Here is a 16,420-nt window from a genome sequence, read left to right as displayed (position 1 = left end):
TCTACTTCTGCACCTATTGTCTATTGTCTAATATGGCACAGCTGCAAATTTGCCTAGAGTAGGCTGTCCTCAAAAACTGAGTGACTGTTCAAGGAGGGGACTAGTGAGGGAGGCAACCAAGAGACCTGTGCCAATTCTGGAAGAGTTAAAAGCTTCAGTGGCTGAGAAAGGAGAGACTGTGCAAAGAACAACTGTTGCCTGGGTGCTTCACACAGTTTTATGGGTGTGTGGCAAAGAGAAGGCCGCTGTTTAAAAAAAACTCATATGAAATCTTGGCTAGAGTTTGCCAGAAGGCATATGGGAGTCATCTAACCTGTGTATATGTGTATCAACTCCCACAGGTTAGTATGGGAGTCATTGTGAAGTCATCTGTAAGAAGGTTCTATGGTCTGATGAGACCAAAATTGAGCTTTTTGGCCTTCAGACTAAATACTATGTTTGACATAAACCAAACACCGCATATCATCAAAAACACACCATCCCTACCATGAAACATGGTGGTGGCTGCCTCATGCTGTAGGGGATGCTTCACAACAATGTTAATATCCTGGAGTGGTCAAGTCAGAGTCCAGACCTCAGTCTAATTGAGAATTTGTGGCTAGACTTGAAAAGGGCTGTTCACTCACGATCCCCATGCAATCTGACAGAGCCTGAGCAGTTTTGTAAAGCAAAATGGGGAGAATTTGCAGTGTCCAGATGTGCAAAGCTGATAGAGACCTATCCACATGGACTTAAAGCTGTAATTGCTGCCAAAGGTGCATCTACTAAATACTGACTTGAAGGGGGTGAATACTTATGCAATCAATTATTTTGTGTTTAATATTTGTAATTAATTTGGATCACTCTGTAGAGATCTGTTTTCACCTTGACATGAAAGAGTTTTTTTCTGTTGATCAATGTCAAAAAAGCCAGATTAAATCCACTGTGATTCAATGTTGTAAAACAATAAAACATGAAACATGAAATCTTCCGGTGGGGGGGGGGGGGGGGTGAATACTTTTGATAGGCACTGTATTTCAAGGGGAAAGTCTGATTTAAAATTGTGCGTTGGTGTGACCTTGCATCAGAAAGGGAAGTTCCAGTATAAACAAAGAAGTCCAGTTACTGAAACCATTGAAATCTATGTTAAGTGCCAATTCATGTTTTTCTCTCCCAAATCTTTGAGTATCTCTGGCTTTTCTGTTTTAATATAGCATTGGTCATTAGATTTGCATTTAAAATGTTGCATTAATGTATTTTGGGGAATGAGAAAGGGAACACATTGGACAAAATTCAGAATACTTTTTGCCTGAAGTAGAGAGCTTGGAAATAAGTCAGGCTGCATTTGCATTGTGAATTGCCATCTTGTTGGATCTTCTCGAGTAGTGGATTACTTTTGAAATCCACTCATTGGTGGTGTAGGCAGTGAACAGAGTTGGACACTGGTTGGCTTTTACTGTTTATTTTTTATTACTCTACATGCTAATGTGACCAGAAGAGCTGAGTTTGTTATTTCTCTTGCTAGCTGTCTTCCGGATTGGACTGGCAAGACTTGCGAATGTGACACTGGTAAGCGCTCCACTCAAGAACTGGACGCAGCCTGTCGTAAAGATAATACATCATCCACCTGCAGCAACCAGGGAGACTGTTTTTGTGGTGTATGCACTTGCCATATTTATCCCAACAAAAAAGTTTATGGCAAGTACTGCGAATGTGATGACCAGAACTGTGAACGAAATTTGGGTAAACTGTGTGCAGGTGAGTATTTCTACTTTAACATGTTTAATTTAATTATACACTCAGTGGACACTCTATTAGGCATACTTGTACACCTGTTGTTTGTTAATGCAAGAATCTAAACAGCCAGTCATGTGGCAGCAACTCAATGCACAAAAGCATGCAGACATGGTCAAGAGGTTCAGTTGTTGATCAGTCCAAACATCAGAATGGGGAGAATTGTGATCTAAATGACTTTGACCATGCAATTATTGTTGGTACCACACAGGTTAGTTTAAGTATCTCAGTAAGCGCTGTTCTTCTGTGATTTTCACACAACAATCTGTCTAGTTTATAGAGAATGGTAAGGAAAAAAATCCAGTGATTGGCAAAACAGCCTTGCTAATGGGAGAGGTCAGAGGAGAATGGCCAGACTGGTTCAAGCTGACAGGAATGTGGTTGTAACTCAAATAACCATGCATTACAACAGTGGTGTGCAGAAGAGTGTCTCAGAATGCACAGCACATTGAACCTTGAAGTGGATGGGCTACAGCAGTGGAAGACCATGAACATACATTAGGTGGCCACTTCATTGGGTACAGGAGGTACCTAATAAAGTGGCCACAGAGTGTAGAATCTTCCTTGTATGGAATTGTCCTTTATGTTTGTAACTTAACTGTCAAAGAAAACCTGTATGATTCTCTGTGATTGCTAATTCAGAATATTACAAAACTATTACATTTACAAAAGTCATAATGTCTGGCATGCAGTTTGCATCCCAGCTGAATGGGAGTGATGCCATGTTTGGCTGATGGGATATGATGGGACAGTTCTGAAAAACAAATTTTGGCTTGACCGTCAATGAACTGCTCGATTGAATTGCTTCCTCTGGCTGGTGTTTCCTGACTACAGTTTATCTTAGAACTAAAAGAGGTGCTGAGTGGCTGCATCTATGGTCTTATTTTAAACAATAGATATAAAACACATACAAAGAATGATATGGATAGATGGATGAGGGCCTCTGTTAGTCAGAGTTGACCATGGATGTTGCATCCTGGCTATCTAGATACACAAGCCTGGGCAGTACGATATGGAGAGCAAGCTGTTGCCTATGTAGCAAGCTCCCCCTCTCCACGCATCTGATGAACCCAAAGGAATGGCAGAGACCGATACAGTTTGGTACCAGCAGCATTGAACTCGACGTAGGACTGCTTTAGGGACTCCAGCTCCAGACTTTTCCCTCAGGGTTTACTTCCAAAGCCTTCCCCATGAGGGGGTATACAGATAGCCACAAAGCAGTGGAGGTTTGAAATCAGAGCTTTCCTTCTCGAGGTGAGCTGCCAACCACGGTTATCAAGCCCCATCTGCCTGAAACATACCAGTAACCTGTCTTTGCCCCTTCACCTGTCAATAGAAATGGTTCCGCTGGGCTTAGTAGCTAAACCACATGTGAAGTTCAGGAACTGGACTTAGTTGTCAGAGGCTATTTGAGGCACACGCCATTGGGACCATTTAATAGGTAGCAGGAGCTTGTCCCTATTACCACTCCCAGCTATAACAGCCTTAAGGAACAAAGAATGATAGCAGTCAGTTAAAATCAATAGGGAGAAAAATAATAGAACTACCAACGGAAAAAGTAGAAAAATATCTAGAAATAGGTGGTGGAACGGTGGTCAGTCAATAGTTGCTGTCTCACTGCTGCAGTGACACAGGTTCAATCCTGATAAATAGTTCTGTCTGGCGTTTGCACGTTCTTCCCTTGACCCTGTCAGTTTCTTTCAGGTGCTCCAGTTTCAGGATCGGAATCAGAATTAGGGTTAATATCACCATCATATGTTGTAAAATTTGTTAACTTTGTTCCAGCAGTACAATGCAATACATGATAAATTAAAAAATCTAATTACAGTAAATATATATATATATTTATCTATTCGATAATTAAATTAAAACGAGTAATAGACAATCGACAATAAGTGCAGGAGTAGGCCATTCGGCCCTTTGAGCCAGCATCGCCATTCAATATGATCATAGCTGATCATCCACAATCAGTAACCCATTCCTGCCTTTTCCCCATATCCCTTGACTCCGCTATCTTTGAGAGCTCTATCTAACTCTTTCTTGAAAGCTTCAGAGAATTGGCTTCCACTGCCTTCTGAGGCAGAGCATTCCATAGATCCACAACTCACTGGGTGAAAAAGTTTTTCCTCAACTCAGTTCTAAATGGCTTACCCCTTATTCTTAAACTGTGGCCTCTGGTTCTGGACTCCCCCAACATCGGGAACATGGTTCCTGCCTCTAGCGTGTCCAATCCCTTAATAAACTTATATGTTTCAATCAGATACCCTCTCATCCTTCTAAGTTCCAGTGTATACAAGCCCAGTCACTCCAATCTTTCAACATAGGACAGTCCCGCCATCCTGGGAATTAACCTCATGAACCTACGCTGCATTCCCTCAATAGCAAGAATGTCCTTCCTCAAATTTGGAGACCAAAACTGAACACAATACTGTTATGGTTGGGTCTGAAGTCCATGTTCCGGTTCTTGATCCGGTCTGTGGACTCCAGGTCCTTCGACCGCCCCTTGTTTCACCTGGAACTCAAATAGTCACACCTGAGGATCATCTTAGCTTGGTTGGGCCAAGGAGGCGCACCTGATACCTATTGGTTGGCTGTGAATATAAGGGGCTCTGGGAGTGAGTATAGTTTGGGGGTCGTCCTGTCTGTCCTGGCTTGGAGTACCACCATTAATGATGAGTTCTGTGAGTGAGCTATGAACTGGGCTGCGCTGTAGCCCGCCCGAGTCTTCCGGCCTCAGTGAGTCTTGAAGTCACCCTGGACCGAGCTCCCTTGCTATCCCTTGCCTCCGTCGGGTAAGCCAGGCCGGATTGCCGTTGCCTGGCGGAGGGCTCTGCACCTTCCTATCCCTCGTCTCCAACGGGTTGTGCCCCGCAACCTGCCCAGGAGCCCCGCAACCTGCCCAGGCCTCTATGCCCTGCCTGGGAGGTCCGGTTCTTACCCAGGGGTTCTGCGACCCACCAAGGGGGCTATCCTCCCAGCATTCCTAGTCCCAAGAACCCATCCTCAAGCCAAGCCTCAAGACCTCAGCTTCTAGACCCCAGCCTCTAGCCAAGCCTCAAGACCTCAGCCTCAAGCAAGCCTCAAGCCAAGCCTCGAGACCACTCTGAACCCCAGGATCCTCTCTGAACACTTAACTTATCCTGTCCTGTCCCCAGTACTTCAGTGCCTGCATCTTGCATTTGGGTCCAGTCTCACATCCCCTTATGACAAATTCTCCAGGTGTGATCTCACCAGGGCCCTGTACAACTGCAGAAGGACCTCTTTGCTCCTATACTCAACTCCCCTTGTTATGAAGGCCATTAGCTTTCTTCACTGCTTGCTGTACCTGCATGCTTGCTTTCAGTGACTGATGAACAAGAACACCTAGATCTCATTGTACTTCCCCTTTTCCTAACTTGACACTATTCAGATAGTAATCTGCCTTCCTGTTCTTGCCACCAAAGTGGATAACCTCACATTTATCCACATTAAACTGCATCTGCCATGCATCTGCCCACTCACCCAACCTGTTCAAATCACCCTGCATTCTCCTAACATCCTCCTCATATTTCACACTGCCACCTAGCTTTGTGTCATCTGAAAATTTGCTAATGTTACTTTTAATCCCTTCATCTAAATCATTAATGTATATTGTAAATAGCTGCGGTCCCAGCACCGAGCCTTGCGGTACCCCACTAGTCACTGCCTGCCATTCTGAAAAGGACCCGTTAATCCCTACTCTTTGTTTCCTGTCTGCCAACCAATTTTCTATCCATGTTAGTACCCTACCCCCAATACCATGTGCTCTAATTTTGCCCACTAATCTTCTATGTGGGACCTTATCAAAGGCTTTCTGAAAGTCCAGGTACACTACATCCACTGGCTCTCCCTTGTCCATTTTCATAGTTACATCCTCAAAAAATTCCAGAAAATTAGTCAAGCATGATTTCCCCTTCGTAAATCCATGCTGACTCAGACCGATCCTGTTACTGCTATCCAAATGTGCCGCTATTTCATCTTTTATAATTGACTCTTGCATCTTCCTGATGTCAGGCTAACTGGTCTATAATTCCCTGTTTTCTCTCTCCCTCCTTTCTTAAAAAGTGGGATAACATTAGCTACCCTCCAATTCTCAGGAACTGATCCTGAATCTATAGAACACTGGAAAATGATTACCAATGTGTCCACGATTTCTAGAGCCACCTCCTTAAGTACCCTGGGATGCAGACCATCAGGCCCTGGGGATTTATCAGCTTTCAGTCCCATCAATCTACCCAACACCATTTTCTACCTGATGTGAATTTCCTTCAGTTCCTCCGTTACCTTAGGTCCTCTGGCCACTATTACATCTGGGAGATTGTCTGTGTCTTCCGTAGTGAAGTAGTGCAAAACACAAAAAAAAATTTAAAAGTAGTGAGCTAGTGTTCATGGGTTCAATATACATTTAGGAAATGCATGGCAGAGGGGAAGAAGATGTTCCTGAATTGCTGAGTGTGTGCCTTCAGGCTTCTGTACCTCCTTCCTGATGGAAACAGTGAGAAGAGGGCATGTCCTGGGTGGTGGGGATCATTAAAAATCAATGCCACTTTTCTGAGGCACTGCTTTGTTGAAGATGTCTTGGATACAATGGAGGCTAGTACCCATGATGAAGCTAGCTAATTTTACAAGTTTCTGTGAACTTACTTCAATCTTGTACAGTAGCCCCCTCCCCCCCCCAACCTGGACAGTGTTGTGGCCAGTCAGAATGCTCTCCATAGTACATCTGTAAAAGTTTTTGAGCATTTTAAGTGACAAACCAAGCCACTGTCTTGCCTTCTTTATAGCTTCATCAATATGTTGGGACCAGGTCAGATCCTCAGAGATATTGACACCCAGGAACTTGAAATTGCTCACTCTCTCCACTTCTGATCCCTCCATGAGGATTGTTGTGTGTTCCCTCATCCTACCCTTTCTGAACTCTACAATCACCTCTTTGGTCTTACTGATGTTGAGTACAAGGTTGTTATTGCGACACCACTCAACTAGTTGGTATATCTCACTCCTGTATGCCCTTTCCTCACCATCTGAGATTCTGCCAACAATGGTCATGTCATCAGTAAATTTACAGATAGCATTTGAACTATGCCCAGCTGCACTGCCATGGGTATAGAGAGAGTAAAACAGTGGGCTGAGCACACATCCCTGAGGTGTGCCAGTGTTGATTGTCAGCATAACAAAGATGTTATTCCCAATCCACTCAGATTGTGGTTAGGAAGTTGAGGATCCAGCTTCAGAGGGAGATACAGAGGCCCAGGTTCTGTAGCTTTTCAATCAGGACTGTAGTTTCCACCAGCATCCCAAAGATGTATACACTGGTAGGTAAATTGGCCACTGCAGATTGTCCCTGGTGAGTAGGTGAGTGGTAGAGTTCAGGAGCAACTGAAGGGAATGTGTGGAGAAGTAAAGAAATGATAAATGCAAATAGGTGCTCGATGGTGAGCACAGGTTTGTGGGCTGAAGAGAAAATCTCCTTGCTGTAAGAATCTATAAATCAAAAACAATAACACTAATAATAATCACAATAATGATAAATAATTATCTGCATACATTTCAAAAGGGAAAGAGGCCTTTCCTGACCACTATCTCTTTGAAGAGGTGATCCAGAATTTACAAAAGGCCATTGATTAGAATTACAAGGTAAGTAATGAGTAAGACTGGAGAATGCAGACAGTGGATCAATAGAAGTAGAGAGAGCTGACTGCAGAAGAACGGAAGTGGCGTTTTACAAGGATCAATTCTGGATCCGCAGCTACTCAATATTTTTTACTGGTTATCCAGTGATCGTGCAGGCGGAACAGTAGCACAGCGATTAGTGCAATTGCTTTACAGCAATCTCTGATAGTGGTTCAATTCCTGCTGCTGCCTGTAAGGAGTTTGTACATTCATGACCAAGGGGGTTTTCTCCAGGTACTCCACTTTCCTCCCATATTCCAAAGACATATGATTAGAGTTTGTGAGTTGTGGGCATACTATGTTGGTGCTGGAAGCGTGGTGACACTTGTAGGCTGCCCCCAGTATAATCTTGAGTTGATGCAAACAACTCATTTCACTGTATGTTCTGATGAACTTGTGACAAATAAAGCTGATCTGTAGATTGAGGCAGAAATCTACCAGCAGTACCACTGTTCTGCAACATTTCATTCATTTTACTTTTCTCACTACTAATTTTAATCGACTGCTCTATTATCCCTTAAATATGTTCTATCTTCATTGTAAAAAAAATAAATATCAAGTTAGCAAACTCTGTGTAATCTAAAACATAATTTAAATTTTGCAAGTGACACCAAATTGAAGGGATACTTAGTACTGCTAAGGACTACAACATTAACAAATTAAGAATAAGATAAGATTGCAAGATAAATTTCAGCGGAGAGATGTGACAAGGAAAATAAAGAAGTGATGTGTTACCGGAGAAACAAGTAATTATGTGAGCTCCACATGCGAGATCTATGCGACGCCCAAAACGCCAAGGTTGATTTCCTCCATCTTTCTGGTAGCAGTGTACATTCCACCTCAGGCCAACATCAGGCAGGTACTGGAGGAGCTCAGCTCCATAATCAGCAGGCATGAAACAATGCACCCTGATGCCTTCCCTATCGTTTTGGTGGATTTCTACCAGGCCAGTTTGAAGAAGTCTCTGAACATCTACCACCTACATATCATCTGTGGAACCAGAGGAGCCAACACATGTGACCACCATCAAGAACACTTACTGGACCATCCCACGCCCACACTTTGGAAAGTTCAATCACCTGGCTGTACTTCTACTCCCAGTGTATAGGCAGAAACTAAAGCCAGCTGTACTAGTGGTGAGGACCAAGAAGGTATGGTCAAGGAAGGTGGAGGAGTGCTTAAAGGACTGCTTTGAATCTGTGGACTGGACAATATTCAGGGATTCATCTTTGAATCTGAACAAATTTGCCACGTTTGCACCAATTTCCTCAAGACCTGTTTAAATGAATGTATGCCTTCAAGAACATACGGGACATACACAAACCAAAAGCAATGGATGAACCAGGAGATTTGTAGTCTGTTGAAGGCTAGATCTGTGGCATTCAAGACTGGTGATCCAAAACTATACAAGAAATCCAGGAATGACCTACAGGAGGCTATTTTAAGATTTAAAAAAAACTATTTTTATTGAGGTTAGAGATGTAATCAGATGCCATGTCAGCTCTGGTAGGGTTTGCAGGACATTACTTCTGACAAACCTAAAATCATAAATGGCTGTGATACTTCACTTCCAGATGAGCTCAATGCCTTTAATGCACACTTTGAAATAGAGAATAAAGCTACATCTGTGTGAACCCCTGGTTACCCTGCGATCTCTGTCTTGGAAGCTGATGTCAGAACATCTCTCAAGAGGGTGAACCCTTGCAAGACATTAGGCCCTGATTGTGTATCTGGTGGGGCTCTGAAAAACTGTGCCAAACAACTAGCAAGAGTGTTCAAGGACATCTTCAATCTCTCACTGCTGCAGTCGGAGATTTGGAGGGCAGCAATCATACCAGTACCCAAGAAGAGCAGTAAGCTCAGTTCTAATCAACAACCTCCAAAACCTGGACCTCTGTATTCCCCTCTGCAACTGGATTCTTGACTTCCTCACCAGGAGATGTGGATCAGAAATAACACTTCCTCCTCGCTGACAGTCAATACTGGTGTACCTCGAAGCCTGCTCTACTCTACACCCACGAATGTGTGGTTAGGCACAGCTCAGAAGCCATCTAGAAATTTGCAGATTACACAACTATTGTTGGCAGAATTTAAGATGGTGGCAAGGAGACATACAGGAGTGAGACTGATCAGCTGTTTGAGTGGCTTCATCAACTTTGCACTCAATGTCAGGAATTGATTGTGGACTTCAGGAGGGGAAAGTCGAAGGAATACAAGCCAGTCCTCATTGAGGGATCAGCAGTGGAAGGGTGAGTACCTGGGTGTCAACATCTCTGAAGATCTATCCTGGGCCAAGATATTGATACAATTACAAAGAAGGCATGACAGCAGCTATATTTCATTAAGAGTTTGAGGAGACTTGATATGTCACAAATGACACTCGCAATTTTACAGCTGTACCACACAAAGCATTCTAACTGGTTGCATCACCTTCTGGTATAGAGGGGTCACTGCACAGGACTGGAAAAAAGTTGCAGTAATTTATAAACTCAGCCAGATCCATTATGGGCATTAGCCTCCCCAGCATCAAGGATGTCTTCAAAAGGTGATGCCTCAAAACGGCGGCATCCATCACAAAGCACCCCCATCTCCCAGGACATGCCATCTTCTCATTGCTACAATCAAGGAGGAGGTACAGGAGTCTGAAGATAGAAACTCAGTGTTTAAGGAACAGCTTCTTCCTCTCTGCCATTAGAATTCTGAATGGACAATGAACCCATGAACACTACCTCACTATATTTTCCTCTACTTTTACACTACTTATTAATTTTCAAAATTTATATACATATTGTAATTTATATACAAAGTTTGTAGTTTTTATTCTTTTATATTGATAGAATGACACATCTTATGATACACTCAGACACATCATCAGTGATGCAACTTGGGATCACAGTGTTTTAGGTCTTTCAACATCAGACACCCTCACCCAGGGGACCCAGACGGGGTTGATTAGGCCCCAATTTGTGCCTGAGTAGCATTCTGCCATGGATCACGCCTCCTGATCCACAGCCATCTTGAGGCTTTCTCCGCTGCCTTTATGATGTTCCTGTTGGCTTTCCTCTTCTAGGCTTCTGAGATGCCCATTCAGCTGTAGGTTTGGAAGAGGGATTAGCCAGCAAACCCTCTGCACCCTCTGTGGGCATACATTGTGCCCACCACCCCTTGTTGTAGCACTCCTACACTAAGTCTTGGTACTTTCTTTTTCCTTTCATGGGCCTCCTCCATCCAGTCTTCCCAGGAAACGGTCAGCTCCAACATGACCACCTGTCTAGATGATTCTGACAGTAGCATTATGTTTGGCCTAAGCATGGTCGAGGAGATATGCTTGGGGAATCTGAGTTGTTTCCCCAGATTGATTCTCAATTGCCAGGCCTTTGCTGTTTCTAGGAGGCCGGCATGCTCCTTGGATTGGATTTGAGCTTTCTTCCCTGCCTTTATCAAGCAATTGCTTGCTTTGCGGGCAATGGCTGTGCACAAGGTGTCAGCCACTGTCTTCAGCACCTGGTCGTGGCACCAATGATAATGTTCCTCCCCCAAGGCTTTTGGCGGCAGCTGAGGATGTGCTCCGGTGGCCCCTTCCTTCAATACAGGGAGCATGCCGGTGTTTCAGCCTTGCCCCAGCAGTAGAGATTCTCTGGGCTTGACAAGACATCATAGACTGACTGGATCAAGAACCTGATGTGGTGGGATTCAGTTTGCCAAACCTTCCCCCACGAGACGTCACACTCCATTGCCTGGTCCCATCTTGTCAATGCGCCTTGTTGCCGTATGCCAGCAATCTTGCTGGCACATAGCTCCTCTGCAGCAGCTCACACCTCATGCTGGACCAACTGGCACTTCGCTCTTCCTAGCACCTTATTGTAGCAAACTGTTGGGAAGCAAGCCAAGCCTGCCCATCTCGATGCCACTGAGCCCACCAGCACACTATGGCACAGCCGTGCTTTGGCTTGTTCAACTGTATCCTGTGCCCTTCATCTCCTGCCTGTCTTCACCTGAATGCCTGCGTGTGAGACCTTTGGGTCACTGGATTCTCTGTATTTCAGCACTTCTCTTGCATGGGTGACCATGAACTCCTCACTCACACTGCTGATGTGGAGTTTCATTCTGTTTTCCTTCCCATACAAGGTGATGCTGCTTAGGCTCTTAGGTAGACCCAGCCACCTCCATAGGGATTGGCTGATTTTTCACTCAATAGTCTCAACTGCTGACAGTGGGACATCATAGACTATCAGAGGCTACAGGATCCGAGGGAGAATACCATGCTGGCAAATCCAAGCCTTGAATTTACCCGACAACCCTGACTCGTCCACAGCAGTCAACCATTGCTGCAGCTCTTCCCCGGCTGCTTTGATGGATGCTTGGATGCTGTGTCCTTCAGTGAGCTGTTAAACACCCTGCCAGGGCTCTTTACTGGCTTCTCTGATAGGCTTGGAATTTGGGCACCTCCCAGGTTAAAGTGGAATTTGTCAACTATCTTTCCTCTCTCAAGTACTAATGATCTGGATTTCTTAGGATTGAAGCTCATTCTTGTCCAAGCAATGAGCTTCTCCAGCCCCTGGAGGATCCATCTGCATCCTGGAACTGATGTTGTTGTTACAGTTAGGTTATCCATTAATTCTCTTATAGGTAGTTAATGGTTAATGGACACCCTACCTCTGCTGACTTGGCCAATATGTTCATCGCCAAGGAGAAGATGATCACAGACACTGTACATCCTGTTATGATTCCCTTCTCAGGATGATGCCAATCAAATATGACTGTCCCAGGGGTGACTCTTAGACTTAAATTACAACATATGCAAGTGGTATGAAACCTGATTCTGAGTTCAAAATGTTACTCAAATACTTCATGTAGCCACAAAGGACAATGAAGTTATTAAAAACATCCTTAAAATTAGGGCTATTTTTAAAAGAATAGAGTTGGAGGTCTAAAAAGTTTACTTGAAACCATATTATGATGTATTATATTTAATTCTGGTCATCATATTATGAAAAGATACAGAGACAAAGGGAAAAGACACACACAAAAAACAGATTTACGGGGTAATAGCAGAATAGTGAGGTTGCTTTCAGCAGGAAGGAATGGGCTGGCTGGGTGGGGTAAGACTGTGAGTTATCATTACAGAGTTTGCAATTGATAAGAGTAAATAGAGCAGGAGTTTCAGCTGTTCAGAAGAGCAAATTTAGAAATCACCAGTAAAACAAAATACTCCTTAAGAAATCAAACAGAGAACTTATAGAAGAGTGGGAACGTAGCTCTTGCTACCATCGAGAATGGTTGAGGGGATCAATTCATACGAGAAACATATTGCTCATGATAGATAAAGGCGAATAGGAAGCTTGATTTGGATAGAAAATGGAGTTGTTTTTAAACAGTGCATACATACTGTAGTTATTCTGTGTAATACTTTGTATGGATACAATCTGTATTACTGAGTCTAGTATAATCATTAAGAACATAGAACATGGAACAGTAAAGCATTGTACAAGCTCTTTGGCCCTCAATGTTGTACTGGCCTTTTAACCTACTCTAAAATCAACTTAACCTTTCCCTTCCACATAGCCCTCCAGTTTTCTTTCATTCACGTTCTTATCTAAGAGTCTCTTAAATGTTCCTGATGTATCAGCCTCTACAATTACCCCTGGCAGTGTGTTCCATGCACCTACCACTCTCTGTGTTTAAAAAAACACCTACCTCTGACATCTTCATTAAACTTTGCACCAATCACCATAAAATGTTGTTCCTTTCTTATTTGCCATTTCTGGAGAAAGATAATCATGAAAGTCTTTATAATGATACAACAGTGAATATTTACTTTTTACCTTTGATGTTAACTTTCAGGACATGGAAAATGTGATTGTGGAGTATGTCAATGTGATCAAGGATTTGATGGAACTGCCTGTGAGTGTGAAAATGCTGTCGAGCGATGTAAACGGAGCCCAGACAGTGAGATTTGCAGTGGAAGAGGAAACTGCACTTGTAATCATTGCACATGCAATGCAGGTTATCAGCCTCCATATTGCAAAGAGTGCCCAGGATGTTCATCTCCATGCCCTAACTACGTGTAAGTTCCCATTTAATTTTGATCCATTAGAAAGAACAGCTTAATCTTATCATTTTCTACATTGTAGTGGAACAGAAATAAGTGACTTTGCAGCAGCACTAGCTGTTCTTTGAGAGTTAGACCCACAATGGGTCGCCACTATGGCACAGCAAGTAGAACCACCGCCTCAGAGTTCCAGTGGACCAGGTTCAGCTGCAACCCCTGCTGCTGTCGAGCTACACCACTGATCCCTTCCCATCAAGTCTTTCCTGGTACATTGTCTCCATGTAGAAATATAATAAGGCAGAAAGGACCAGCAGGTTTTAATGGTTGAAATACTTCAAACGATAAAGAGGTATACTGTGGCAGGACAACGGTGCATCCAGTACAGCTGCTGCCTGACAGCACTGGATACCTGATTCATTTGTGACCTTGGATGGCATTTCTGTGGAATTTGCCGGTTCTCCTGGAGGCTGCATGGGTTTTCTCACAATAATCTGGCTTCCTCCCAAATGTGAGTTACTAGGTTGCGTGGCCACTGCAAATCTCTCCTAGTGTGTAGGTGAATTGATAAATCTGGGATTGATGAGCTGGTGAGAATGTGGAGAGAATGAAAAAGAGGTTAATGCAGAATTAATGTTAATGGGATATTTACCTTTGGTGAGGGTTTGATGGGTTAAAGGGCCTGTTTCATGTTGTGTCTCTCAATGACTATGTTATTTTATTACGTTGACCTATCTTGCATTATGATAGAGGAACATATAGTGCAGTCTTTCAAAGAATGTAGTTCTATGACCTTTGTATTTTATTTGTTATTTCAAACAGACGTTGTATAGAGTGCCTTGGATTTTCAAGTGGTCCATTTGCAAAAAATTGCACTCAGTCCTGTGGGAAGTTGCAACACAATATAGTGGATGAACTAAAAGGGCAGAACAGTTGTAAAGAGAAGGACTCGGATGGGTGTTGGATGACTTTCATCATGACGGAGCTAGATGGAGTTGGAAACTATAAAGTGGATATCCAGAAAAAAAAAGGTTTGCCTAATTATTTTTATTTTAGCAAATAGAGTCACTTCACAGAGGCACTTTACGTTATAAGATACTGATTTCATTTTCATTTGTTTTTAAACTAATATAGAGTCATGGAAAAGTACAGCATAGGAATAGGCCCTCTGGCCTATCTGGCCCATGCTGAAACCATTTAAACTGCCTAGTCCCAACGACCTGTGCCAGGACCATAGCCCTCCATACACCGCCCTTCCATGTACCTATCCAAACATTGCTTAAATGTTGAAATCATGTTCACATGCACCACTTGTGTTGGCAGCTCATTGCACACTCTCACAACCTTCTGAGTGAAGAAGTTTCCCCTCATATTCCCCTTAAACTTTTCACTTTCACCCTTAACCCATGACCTCTGGTTGTAGTCCCATCCAATCTCAGTGGGACAAGCTTGCCTACATTTATCCTATCTATACCCTTCTAAATTTTGTATGCCTCTCAATCTTCTATGTTCTAAGCAATGAAGTCCTAACCTAGTCAATCTTTCCTTATAACTCAGGTCCTGAAGACCTGACAACATCCTTGTAAATTTTCTCTCTACTCGTTCAACCCTATTTACATCTTTACTGTAAGTAGGTGACTAAAACTGCACATAATACTCTAAATGATGCCTCACCAGTTTCTTATACAACTTCAACATAACATCCATCTCCTGTCTTTCTTCCATGGCCTTTTGTCTCTTTCACCAATCAACTTCCATGCTCTTTACTTCACCACTCCCCCTCCAGGTTTCACCTATCACCTTGTGTTTCTCTCCCCCCTCACCCCCACCTTTTAAATATACTCTGCAGCTTCCAGTCCTGTTGAAAGGTTTCAGCCCGAACCATCAACTGTATTCTTTTCCATTGATTCTGTCTGGCCTGCTAAGTTCTTCCAGCGCTTTGTGTGTATTGCTTGGATTTCCAGCATCCCCAGATTTTCTCTTGTTTGTCCCATATCCTGTACTCAGTACTTTGATTTATGAAGGGCAATGTGCCAAAAGCTTTCTTTACGACCCTATCTACCTGTGGCACCACTTTCAATGAATTACGGACGTTCTTCCCAGATCCCTTTGTTCTACCACACTACTTAGTGCCTGCCATTCACTGTGTAAGACCCTACCCTGGTTGGTTTCATCGAAGTGCAACACCTTGTACTTGTCTGCATTAAATTCCATCCACCATTCTTCAGCCCATTTTTCCAGCTGATCCAGATCCCTCTGCAAGCAATGAGTCTTCCTCGCTGTCCTCTATGAGGAACTATCCTGTTGACAATCCTGGTGACAACTAGAAACTTGCTGACCCAGTTAACCACATTATCATCCAGATCATTGATATCGATAACAAACAAATGGATCCAGCACTGATCTCTTCGGCATTCCACAAGTCATAGGCCTCCAGTCAGAGAGGCAACCATCTACTACCACTCTCTGACTTCTCCCACAAAGACAAGGTCTAATCCAATTTACTATCTCATCTTGAATGCCGAGTGACTGAACCTTCTTGACCAACCTCACATGTGGGACCTTGTCAAAGACCTTGCTAAATTCCATGTAGACAACATCCACTTTCCTGGTAACTTCCTCGAAAAACTCTATAAGATTGGTCAGATATGACCTACCATGCAGAAAACCCTGGTGACTATCCATAATCAGTCCCTGTCTGTCCAAATACTCATATATCCAGTCCCTTAGAAAACCTTCAAATATCTTTCCCACTGCTGATATCAGACTCACCGGCCTATAATTTCTTGGTTTGTGTTTAGAGCCTTCCTTAAAACAGCAGAACAACATGTGCTATCCTGCAGTCCTCTGGTACCTCACCTGTCGATAAGGATGATTTGAGTATCTCTACTAGGGCCCCAGCAATTT

The 16,420-nt window shown here is 43.3% G+C and overlaps 1 protein-coding gene across 2 annotated transcripts in view; it reads left to right on the top strand.

The window, feature by feature from the left end:
- itgb2 (integrin, beta 2) overlaps nucleotides 1-16,420 on the top strand; it is a 99,623-nt gene that overhangs the window by 72,149 nt on the left and 11,054 nt on the right. For both annotated transcript variants that reach the window (XM_073046630.1, XM_073046631.1), the window contains exons 12-14: nucleotides 1,505-1,737; nucleotides 13,309-13,531; nucleotides 14,336-14,544. In XM_073046630.1, the coding sequence (XP_072902731.1) occupies nucleotides 1,505-1,737; nucleotides 13,309-13,531; nucleotides 14,336-14,544 (665 nt within the window). The remainder of the gene's footprint in view (nucleotides 1-1,504; nucleotides 1,738-13,308; nucleotides 13,532-14,335; nucleotides 14,545-16,420) is intronic.

Source organism: Hemitrygon akajei, chromosome 5 (assembly GCF_048418815.1).
Source record: "Hemitrygon akajei chromosome 5, sHemAka1.3, whole genome shotgun sequence".
Classification (NCBI taxonomy): domain Eukaryota; kingdom Metazoa; phylum Chordata; class Chondrichthyes; order Myliobatiformes; family Dasyatidae; genus Hemitrygon; species Hemitrygon akajei.
Note: the sequence above shows the minus strand (reverse complement) of the source record. Positions and strands in the feature narration are given on the sequence as shown.